The following is a 12,336-nucleotide window of genomic DNA, read 5'->3' on the forward strand; positions in this document are numbered from 1 at the left end:
TATTCACCTTAAACATAAGATTCATTAAAGAGTAAACATTAACCCATACAGTCCTGTGGAAGACAGAAAAGTCTGGTTCTTGGGATGCAGACATGTTGCAACTACAGCAAAGGTTTTATTGCTCCTTGATTAAAATGAATAACTTTGTCTCTTACAAAGCACGTAACATACAATTCACCTGTTTTTGTTTGTTTTTAAAGAAAGCCAATTTTATGAGCAGATATACATTTAAAAACCATGAGAAGACATAGCACCAACAATGCAGAGAGTTGTCTGAAAGGTCTGACACTTGAAAAATGGGCCCGATGTCCAACACATGAAGAGTTATTATACAAAACCACAAGGCAGCTATCTTCAAGAAAGCAGAATTAAGCAGAATTTTATGAAAGCCACTTCCAGAAGTGACATAAGCCTTGGAAGCCAAAGTCCTGAGCCTTGACCAATCTGAAAGTGAGAAGGACGTGCTGACTGCTCCTACAGGGAACTTCTTAAACTTGTATCCATAACTATAAGCAACCATTACTTCTATAGGCAGTTACCAACGCCAACAAGAACAGACTAACCACCCATTGGCTTAACTTTGCATAAAAATTCCTGTTTATCATTAAACAAACAAACAAAAAAAGAAGCAAACTGTATTGATACAAAGGATAGGAGTCATCTGACTAACTGCAGTCATTTACATTGAAGCTAGCCACTCCAGGTTCCTTTTCAAGTCAATGGAGATTGAGCCAGCATAGGCAGTGGAACCGTGGGACAATTCATCACCTCTTACTGTGAACACCTAAAATGGGTCAGGAGAACTCCCTAGAAGCATCTCACTGCAAAAAGAGGTAGCCTGAAGTCTCCAGCTCAGCTAGTGGAGATGTAAGCTGCAAACAAGTTGGGGGACATGTCTCAGATGCTTTCTCCCCCCCCCCCCCCCCCCCTCCTTTTCCTAAGATCTTCCAATAAAATGCAATGCCTAGAGCATTTCAATCACACCTGCTCACTAACAGCAAGTACTTCAAAGCACTACTGTTATAAACGCCTAACTCTAGTGGTGGTGGATCACCATCATTATCATAATTAACATGTATTCTCCTTCATCTCCCTTTCCAACCCAGTTACCTGAAGTGGAAGTTCTTTGCAACAGCCTGGTCATTTCGTCCACATTGCTCCTCCCAAACAACTTTAATCTAAATGCACTTGACTAGCAACTGGGCGCTGCAATGTCTACAATCAAGACCAGTTTGCATCCAGTTTCACTACAATATAGTTCTTCTAAATCCAAGCTTACTACGAGGGGGTTCCTTCTAGTACAACAACAAAACCCAGCTCTGCAATATTATCGTACATTGAGAGGAGCATGAAAAGCAACATTTTAACAAACACAGGAATTTTCTTGGTCTGAGGGACAGCCCAGCTAGTGTAGGTTTTCCATATTCCCATTTGGGAAGCCCAGGGCAGAGTATGAATACAAAAGCATGGACACAAAAGCTGTGAATCAAGTCCAACATGTCTGACGCATAGTAAGGACAAGCACATCAAGCCCAAAGTGCTTTGGGTGCAGACCTTTTGCAAGTACATGAATCAAGTATACAGTATAACACAAAGGCAGTGGCCTGACTGCATGTACATGGTCACCATCGGCCTTGGATTTTCAGATGTACAGCATCCAGTCAGAACTATCGCTCCAAATGGTCTGCTACAGAAACAGCTAAATTTGTTTTCCCTGGACTAAGCAAAATTTCCAGTAGAAAAAAAAATTACAGCTAGAGGAAACTCAGTTCTATAGTAGCTCTGAATTAGTGGGGTTCTTACGCACAAGATTGGTTGTTATATTTCTTTATTAGTTTTCACCATCTCTACTGCACACCAGGGAGCAAAGGCTTCTGAAGGAAATGGCATTTGTTCTGCTCAGTCTCACACTCCAAATTCCTATACAAAGCACCGGTTTGTCACTCAGACTTCTGCTGTGCAAATGCCATAACAAGAACTAAACCATTTCAAATCTAATTGGCTTCTGCCATCTGAAGTTCTCCACTTTCTAGATTGGTCTTCAGAGACAAAACAAGATAGTATTAAGAAGCCCTACAGATTATTATTTAGGTCCAGAATATAAGATAAGCAGCTGGAGTTCAACTCTGCATTGGAGTTTATTAGGCTTAAATTAACTGTGCTCTAAAAGGGGCCTTGGTGTCATCCTATCTCATGTATCCAAATGCTCAGACAGGGCCATCTGTGTGTTCAGAATCACCGCTGTTATTAAGAGCAAGTTAACACCTACCTGGAATAGGACCGGGTGGTGGCAGACCTACAGAAATAAACAAGCAAGCAAAACAAGTGAGGACAACAGGTAAAGCATGTCATCTCTGTACCTCAAGCTAAACCTGAAAGCACACCTGTGAATAAATTTCACATATTTGTCCAAACAGACCAGCAGAAAAACTGGTGCTATTAAGCAGTAACTACCCTACAAACTATATAATTTTCCCAAATGATGATCTCTTTACCTTTATTATATTATAATTTTAAATGTTGCTGCTCTCTTACACTGGAGAATTCCTTTTTCCAAGTGTCAACACACGAACAATTGATTTGGACTTCAGAACAACTGAAGGAGCTGGAGAGGAGAACCTGCTGCAGATACCAGTGTGCCCTTTTGCTTGTTTGTTGTTGGTTGTATTTTTTAAAAAACTTTAAAAAAAAAATGTCAATCATAACTGCATGGTGAAATCAGACACCCTAGTCCACAACCAAAAGAACGAGTGAACAATTTATCTTGATTTTGCCAATCATTTTAATGAAAGGCAGTAGGAAAAGCTACCACGGTCCACCAGTGAGTACTGCAGTAATAATCCCCCTCAGATTAAAAACCTTGACTATATTTTTTATTCTGTATCTTCTGCATCTGGAGCCAGTGCAAAATATAGGAGTTACTGCATGACATGCTCCTGGTGACTTCTCAGAGTCTGGCTGCTGCCTACAGGATGAGGGAAAGCCCAGAGTGTGGCCTTCGCGTCAACCTCAATGCACTATTCAAGCCCAAAGCAACAGGGGCACAGGCACAACTCGTGTTGGACCAGAAGATGCGCAGACTTAGTAGGAAGTGAAGACAGAAAAGCCTGCCTTAGGCCATGGCCAGTATGTCTGTAAACTTGCACTGGAAAGGGTCAACATTAAAATGACCCTATGCCACCTGGAAAAGGCTGCATGAGTGCATGTATTTGGCCTTTTCAGTTGCAAAGTTCTTTGTTCTCTCCACCAGTATTGCCCTATTTTGCCTGGTGCCCAGAAGGGAGTACTACTGGCCTTCATGTTGCAGATGCATTAAGAAACCTTGTGGAAACTGAGTTATTACATGCACAGAAGAGACGAGACTGTTCTGTAACATGGTGCTCAAGACAACAACGTAGAAAAAAATTAGAAATTTTACCTCTGCTGTCTCAATAGGTTTCAGGACTCAGTCTGTAACTGCAGGGGCAAAGGGCATTCCTGCAGACACAGGACTTATCTCGACAGCATCTCCTCAAGTGCCAAGTACTCTTAGCACAATACAAACCCATCTGGTTATTGGTAAGAGCACACAAACTTGCCAATGCTGAGGACCGAACACACCCAATGGGCTAGAAACCCATGGTAAAGATCTAATTTATATTATTTATATTTTGCTTTTAAAATGAAGCATTGCTCTAATGTCTGCACTGGACACTAAAGTCTTCTAGGAGCAGCAAGAATCATCCTGCAGTGGCAATCAGTACAATAAAATGCACAGAAACAAACACAGAAGGATACAAATCTTGTTATTTCAAGGCATAAACCAACCAAGAACTGACCTGGATTAGGAGGAAAGTTGTTTGTTAGAGCTGCTGTTGCAGAATTGCCAATTCCAGCATCACCCTTGAAACATTTGGAATTGGTCATAGCCAGACAGGATCCTGAGCTAAACAGCCTGCTGATCTGACACAGGATAGCGATTCCTATATTCTTAGCTTCCTCCACAGATAAACAGGAACCCATTTCTTTACGTTTATCAATAAAGCAAATGGATCGGTAGCACCCAAAGGCTCTCTCACAGAAACAAAGCCTAGAGTTTTTTTCAAGGAACAGCTGCCATTTTTCAAGTACTCAAGGGCAAGTGTTAAATAGGCTGATGGAGACACTGAACAAAGATTGGCCAGGTCTAAGGACCTGTTATCCGACTGCTCAACTGTCCCATAGCATTTAACGATTAAACCTTTGATTTGCTCCAAGCCTGGGACATCCTAACTCGCAGCTTCCAACTGCCATATATTGCTGTGTGAACACATACCTGGAGGATGCAGGGGAGGTGGAACAGAAGTAACTGGTGGAGGAGGGTGGAGGAAGTGTGGTGGAGGTGGCCCAGCGAGCGGGGGAGGCGGTGGGCCTGCTGGTGGTGCAAACGGCTGTTGCTGAGGTGGCTGTTGGGGCTGTGATGGCTGCTGGGGCTGCTGTGGGGGTTGTGGCTTACTTCCGTGGTCTCCAAGGACCTGAGAAGGCAGAGGAATGAGAAGAGAGCATTTTAATCTCTTTGCTCCTGCAGCTAGGACTTCACTGTGCTGGCATAAAGGGAGCGTATCACCAAAATAGGAAGCACTGCAATACCTGGAAAGACCAGGCTATGCTATACCCAGGGGATAGCATCTTTTGGAGAGGAAGGAAGGTTGATCAAAGAAATCAATATGCTTAGCAAGATATCTTCTCTTACGCAGAACAGCAGCGAGACTAGATTCTAGCTGTATACGCAACTGTGCAAGACAGCTGACATTTCAGTGTTATGAACACCTTTTGTTCATGGGAACTGCCACTGGTACAGGCTTCAGATTAAAAGCTGTCATATTTGAGGGCGACACAGTAGTGCTTCCTTATTTTATTTAACCCAATTTGTCTTTCCCAAGGGCAGCAAGAGGCCAAATTCTGCTCTAGATTGTGCCCATGTAGGTCAAAGGAAGACTGGATTCACATCTGTCTGACAAAAGCAGGTCACATACCCACTATGGCTGAAGGAATGATCAATACACAGAGATACCAGAATGACCTGGAAATACAGGTATCAATGCCTGTAAGTGGGAGGAACAACAACTATTTCTCAGCAAATTCCTTCTCTTTGGCAAACTCTTTTTTGGGCCATTGTTGGCAAAATTTGGAAAATTCACCACTACAAAAATAAACAGACCACAAAACCACATGTAAAAACAAAACCAGGAACTGTGTCTAGGCAGGGGAAAGGCTCCATATTTGGGGTTTTTTGATGAGTTAGGAGTGGTTGGTAGGAGGAATGTGGTGAAGAGAAGAGCTCTCAGCAGATGGTCCTCAAACCCTACACATAGCACCTTCCTACCTAGAAGCTAACCAGAACATTATGGTCATACACTGGACGTGCAAGATCAGAACCGAGTCCAGTTTTAAACCCCAGGCTTTTATTTTCTATAAGGAACAAGATCCAGTAACACAGGCCCACCCTAAGTCTGAAGTGTGGGCTGCATCTGATGATGCTTAGACTAAATATTACTTCAAAGCAAAAAGAAACACAAGCCCCAGGTAGAAGTTCTCCACCGCAGAACTGGAGATTCCAACCCGACAGTAGAGGGGAAGGGAATAATCCACATAACAGCCTCCCAGCTACGCACCCCAAAGAATACTTTGCGAGAGCTGACGAGAAAAGGAGCTTGGGCCTTACCATTCAGATGGGAAAGCTAGTCTTTAAAGGACAATCCGTAGCTCCTAGCAAGATAAAGCTTTTAACACAGAAGTTAACTCAACCTGCAGAAGGGAACGATACATCCATACACCTTGATAGGGTTGATATACTACCTACTGCTTTGCAGCTAGAAACTGTGACATGGGAGGTCAGGAATGCACAGACAGTTGCTCAGGGTTCACTAAAAGTGCAATAAAATCAGAAATTTGTCAAGATGGTGCAAAACATTTACCTGAATTGGGTTTTCCTCAGAGGCATGCTTATCACGACGTCTTCCTTCTACTCTCCTAATTGTGCCTGCCTGGCCACCGATCACATCAATTGTTCCACCCAGCTTCCTGGTACAAAGCAGATGTATCTTTTTAGGCTCAAAGACATTAGAAGGAGCAGTTTTCCCCACTATTAGACAGACTTCTCTCGTACATTCTTTTCCACCAGGGAAAAGTCTCTAGAGGCAGCACTCAAATTGGACAAGAGGTGGATAAGAAGTCCTTTTTCACTTTTGAGCAATATGAGCTCTGCTGGCAGGGGTGAATTAGGTCTCTCTGAACATCCGGAAACATGATCCAAAGAATCACCACATAAGGCTGTAATAACACGGATTGCAGGCTCTGGTTCACAGCTGAAATCCTTTACTCGCTCTCCAGATTTGAATAATCATTCCCAGATCAGGTCAGAGAAAGTGGAGAATATTTATCAGGAGAGGCCTTTAATGTTATCAGCCCAAATTTTTCCTACTTTCTGTCCAATATTCCAAGTGTTGCTGATACCACTGAAGTTATTTACAAATCAGATTCTCAGACACTTTCTAGCCCACCTCCTTGGAGTCTACTCTGTTTCTATTAAAGTCAAAAGTTTTGCCACTGCCTTCAATGAAATCAAGGCTGGATCCTTGAAAAAAAAATATTAATGTAGCCAAGAAACAGTGCTGTCTATGCACCAGTGGAAATCAGTCACAGAACCTACAATTTTCCATGTTCTTTTATCTCCATACCCAGGTCACTCTTAGGGGAAGAACATTTTTATAGTAGTTTGTTTTAAGGTCATCACAAGTAAAGATTTGTGATAGAGAGAAGCACCCACAACTGAAGTTTAAGAATCTCTCATCCTATATTCATGCAACAATTGATTTGTGTAAGTATAGCCTTAGACATGTTTTCCTGCAGTTAGGACAGAAAAACAGCAGCACTTTTTCAAGTTAGACTGCAGAATTTTCTTATCTCAGTAGGAAATTTAGACAAAGTGGATATAAAAATGCTGGCTAGTTGTCGAGATAAAGTTTTCTCACTGAAATCTTTGTTTAACAAAAAAAACCCCAACCCAACAACTCATTGCTAAGCCCATGGTTTTGATGCTGCTGCAGTGTATGAAGATACTCATTCTGGTCCTGACCAAAAGCTCTGCTGCAGGAACAGAATCTCCTGTGTCAATACTTTCAAAATTACACCTCAAGTTAAAATGGACAAAAATACCGTATAGTTACAATAGCATCAGCTTATTTTGCAGTGGTGTAAATTTTTGAAAGTCTCAGGAGACAGGAATAACAGCTGGAAACAAACCTGACTGACCTGATGGCACTAGGAAGGGGGACAGAAATGCCACCAAATGCAAACAGACTAAGTAGAGCTTTAAAGCTTATACTTGAAGCATATAGTTGGTTCTCGCTCAGACAAAGTGGAAAGTTGGAATGCAAGACTGATTTCTGCAAGCCAGGTGTGCAAAAGATATGTGAATAAAACAATAGAAACACCCAGATCCCAAAGCTCTGGCTCTTCTGGTTTCACATAGCTTTGTTTTTCTGAAGCTTTTGATAAAAACCCATCAACCTCATAAGGTCAAAGTGGTTTTCCCAGCAGAAGCTGCCAATCAAAATGACTCAATTATTTTGCTTTGTCCAGCTTTGTGGATCCTCTCTCTCATTGGAAAAAATAACTAATTAGCATGCATCAAGCAGCATAGCATACAGATTCAGAAACCAATAGCTCCTCTTATCAGCTGCCAAACATGTAATCCACTTCCACTTAAGGAGGCAAAGATTAAGATCGTGGGAGTAAGAATAAGCCAAGTAAGCACAAGCAGCCAGCAATGTAAGCCCTCAAAGCTGAGGTATTTGCCTTTTTTTTTTTTCTATTCCCAGAGATGTGTCCCTTCAGCTGGGATACAGGTTTCCCTCTCTGTGCAGTACTATACTGAGGATGTCACCAAGGAGAGCTAAATGGGTAGGTAGGGGTTGCACAACCCTCAGGAGAGCACTGCTGAACAGAATAGTTAACGAGTCACCACAGCAGTTTCCCATAAAGTTCAAAAGCTTCTTCTGTGTCAGGCTTGAGGAGATTCAGATATGGCCCAGGTGGATCCCAGCCACCCCTATGCAGAACAGAGTGCACCCAGGCTTTACGTCTGCATCATCCCTTACCTATTAGGAGGAGGCCCAGCCTTCATGCGCCCTCCCACCAGAGCCAAGAAGTCTGTTTTGAATTCTGTTTTGATGATGTTGTTTTCCACTTCTTTTTCAGCATTTCCTGTTCTTCCTTGCTGAACCTATGGAAGGCAATATATAACACACAGGTTTAACGCCCTTACTTGCAACTGAATGTAGCATCAGAGATTAACCCTCAGCAAAGAATTTTCCCTTGAGGAACAGGGCTCTTGCAAACAAGCAAACCTATTCTTCGGTCAAGGCGGCAGACATTTCTGTAAACTAGCTGGCTATTCCAGCCTCAGCCTGCTGTCCACTGTCCCCATTAGAAGTCCACAAGTTTAATAATCTCATATCCTTTTTCATGTAGTCCTTAAGTCAAAACTGGAAATAGTAATACCTACTGTATTGACTCTTTGGCTGAAGTTCTGATTAACACTGGTTGGCCCCCTGATGGACTTCTGTAAAAGTTGATGGCTAAAGCAGCCTCCCAGCACAAAAGGCAGCCACACAACTGCAGCAGTCAACAGCAACAAGCAAAACAGCCATGGATGCCCAGCTGCCCTCTCTACACCTCTCCCATCCACAGGATCTTCCAACCAGACACCCCTATAGCTGGGTAGCCTCAAAGTCAACTGGAAATTCACTCAAGTCTTGCTAGTGTAGTGGTTCAAACCTGCCAGGCAGCTGGAACTGTTCATTCAATAAAGATTTTTAGCAGAGAGATTTAATCATTAAAGATATATTTTTGTATTTCTCATCACTGAAAGGAACATAGAACAGTTAAGTATTAAGGTATCTTCTGCTCTTACACGCTCATCTCTGTGATTACAAAAACAGTTTTATTGTAGCCATATCCAGGAGTAACGTCACCTACTGTGATCTTATTTTCAGTGCTGATGGGAGGAGCAGGATCCAGTCCAAGCTGAAGCCGTCGCTGCTTTTCACAATAAGCTTTCCATGTTTCTTCATTGAATCCATAATTAAAGTAATCAGAAAGATCAGCACCTGACAAAGGGAGCAGAAGTTCACATAGGGATTCTAGCAGACTTGCATTCTCTAATTGTCCTTTAACTGCTTAAATTAAGAGTTAAGAAAACAAAAATCTTCTAGAGAGCACAGCTTAATCTCAATTTCACTCTGTCAGAAAGCTGCTGAGTGCCACAGAGGAGATGGCTGCATCTTTCAGTGGGCGGGGGACTACAGCCTGAACAGCAGTGGGACCATTTGGGACATAAAATACAGCACATATGCAGGCTATTAAAAGAGATGCTTGCAACCACTTATCCACCAACCAGAGTTTTTCAGACTGGTTTCTTGCAATTGTCCAAATGAGCCAAGTGCTGGGGACAGCACAGGAATGACTGTTCCAGCTACAACCACAAAAATGGGATGGTGCCACAGAACCTTTTTCTTGGCAGAGCTAAACCAACACGTTCTGCTCCTGACCATCATTGCCTTTGCTGTTTTGAGAAGAGATTCCAGGACTTAACCAGTTTGTGAAACAGGGCTAAAGTGGAAGTTTTTTATTGACGTCTCAGACTACACAAGTAATTACAGTTCAGTCACGATCCTAACTATAGCCTTCCAAGATTGTTACCTTACTTGACAGTCTTCTGTGAAATGTGCCAATTCAGCACGAGTACTTCTGAATAACAGAGGTGGCCACAAACTGCTTGCCAAGAAAATGTAGATGCAGAGGGACAGAGGTGCAACTAACTCTGTAAGGCATACCTCACAACAGGAAGCATTACAAAGCATCTCCTAGCCCTGCTGAGGTGTCCCTCAAACATCCCCCTTGCAAAAGTATTCCTAGACAGACCAATTCTTAAACAAGGAGCTGATACGTAACGGCTAAGCAAAACACTGTGACCATGCTGAGCTTGGATCTACATAGCGAGGTTTAAGTTTATCTTCTAGGTAGGCCGCTCTTCCTGTTGTACCACCCAAATATGCAAATTGCACCAACACAGACTCAGCAACATGACATTTGCATATCTATTTTATCAGCCTATATTTCAGCCCTCTATCAGTTCTTCCACACCGTATTTCTTCTTCCTCTCCCTCACTCAAAGAGATACCAACTTGCTGAACAATTAACCGTAAAGGATATAAACCTGAAAGGCTGTTGAGTAACAAGCTGCTTGCCATCTAAAATAAACTTACAGGCCATACACCTCTGCGGACATCTTTCCTCTATCTGCACTTCAACACCGTTTTAAGGCTAGCTGGCTTCATTCTGGTCCAGGGATGTCAGCATGACCACAACGATTTCTATGCTTCATCTCCGAACTTCACTTCATTGTTTTCGTTCTAACTTATCTTCTTCCCAGACCCCTCTTTCTCACTTCACAAACAATGGGAAATCCCCTGCAGAAGAAAGGCTACATTTTCTGTTATGTCTGTACTAGCTACTGTTCATCAGAGTGCTTTAGTGCTGGTTTGATACCATGACACGTCCATGTAGTTATCAGCACTGTTACGTACTCTGATGCCCTTCATTTCAGGTGGGCAAGAGATCCCAAAACCACACCACAGACCACCTTATAAAAGCACTACTTAGCATAGCAGTATTTCTGGAAGATAAATAAAGTACAGGGGCTGGTAGGGAGAATTATTTCTGAGAAGAGGCAACTGGATTTTTTGCTTCAGTTAACATTTCATCATAGCATATTTTGTGAGAGTAGCACAACAAAAATTTGGATCTCTTTGGTTCCTTCATTTACTTTTGTATCAAATTCAGATGAAAAACAGAAGTTTATTCGCAGCTTCCTACAGCTGTCATGCAAAAATGGCTTCCGAGCAGAAATCTCCCTAATACTAATCAGGAAGACAAAAGAGACCATGTACATATTAAAACCTGCTGTGCAAGTACTATTTGTCCGGACACAGTCTAGATAATACTGTCCAGAAGAAATAATTGGGGACTGCTCACTCACAGTTATGCACCTAGGGGCAGAACCTAGCAAAGAATTAGACAATGCAGCTTTTCTAAAAGAAAAATCCTAGCCTTTCTTGTAAGAGTAGCCAGTGTTTTCCATCCTTTTATTCAACTGTTTGCAGCTGGAGATTTCAACACAAAAAGATGGCTTTCCTATCATGACATGCACTCAAGTGGTAATTCCCACCATCGTTGCCCTCTGCAAGTGGTACTTTCCTGCAGAAGTGTGGACAGCCCCAGGACCCAAATAGGAGGGTGGATGGGGATGACTCTGAGCTTGGCCATGGTGAGACAGAATAAGCAAGCTGCTACACATGAAGAGGAGACCACACGTTGTCAACAACCAAATCTTGATCCTACTCAATTGACTTAAAGGCCAACAAACATTATTGTAATGATATCAGTGCAATATTTTCTGGAACTAGGGAATTAATAAAATAGAACATTAAAGAAAAGGAGTTGTTCCCTTTAGGGAAGTGAAATTAATAGAGTAAATGCAACCCAATTTTAGGTAGAAGCATGTCTTGATCAATCGGTAAATGTCACTGGTTGTCTAGACAAGCATTAGAGGCTGAGCAATAAGCACTGTTCTGACTTTCCTGTTGCCTGGCAGCAATAAATGGACAGAAATTACATGTGAAATTAAAGAGAGAGAACTAAAACTGCAGAAAATATTTACCACAAGAAACTGTGAGGCCCCACCTGGTTTCCTCCACGGTTTGTCTTCAAATGAATCTAAATCCACTTCTATAACAGGCAATCCATTTATATTCCCTGCGGCATCCAAGTCAATACCTTTGGGCTGCAACTTGGCTTTGGAGAGAAAGAAACCGTTACTACTTTTAATGCAATGCCTTTAATCCATTAATTTGCTGAGCAAATTATTCCAGTCAAAAATAAAGCGCTACTGTGAATTCATTGCTGGCTTTATAGCACGTAGGTAACCACAATCAACTTCTTAATAAAAATTACTTCAGTCACTCTACAAATAAATAGCTAGGGTATACAGCACTTGCAGTTGAACAGCAAAGAAGCAAATTCAATCCAGATTGGTACTACAGACAAACAGAGTAAATTATTAGAGCATGCATGAAATTTACCCCAAATGAAAAAAATTTATTTTTCTCCCCAGGCAAAATAGTAATTTTTCCCTCCCAAGATACACACATTTTCTCATAACACAAGACGTTTTCAGGATCAGTCTTAAGTGGACCGTGTACTAACTGGAGTCAGCAAAAATCTGTTGCGTACAGCATCTTCAAGGGGAATTTG

General features: G+C 42.0%; 1 protein-coding gene across 2 annotated transcripts in view; it reads right to left on the bottom strand.

Moving 5' to 3' along the window:
• LOC115333496 (pre-mRNA 3'-end-processing factor FIP1-like) overlaps positions 1 to 12,336 on the bottom strand; it is a 28,877-nt gene that overhangs the window by 8,642 nt on the left and 7,899 nt on the right. For both annotated transcript variants that reach the window (XM_029996484.2, XM_029996485.2), the window contains 6 exons: positions 11,767 to 11,877; positions 9,001 to 9,131; positions 8,121 to 8,245; positions 5,937 to 6,042; positions 4,295 to 4,493; positions 2,270 to 2,296 (listed from right to left, as the gene is read on the bottom strand). In XM_029996484.2, the coding sequence (XP_029852344.1) occupies positions 2,270 to 2,296; positions 4,295 to 4,493; positions 5,937 to 6,042; positions 8,121 to 8,245; positions 9,001 to 9,131; positions 11,767 to 11,877 (699 nt within the window). The remainder of the gene's footprint in view (positions 1 to 2,269; positions 2,297 to 4,294; positions 4,494 to 5,936; positions 6,043 to 8,120; positions 8,246 to 9,000; positions 9,132 to 11,766; positions 11,878 to 12,336) is intronic.

Source organism: Aquila chrysaetos, chromosome 21 (genome assembly GCF_900496995.4).
Source record: "Aquila chrysaetos chrysaetos chromosome 21, bAquChr1.4, whole genome shotgun sequence".
Lineage (NCBI taxonomy): Eukaryota > Metazoa > Chordata > Aves > Accipitriformes > Accipitridae > Aquila > Aquila chrysaetos.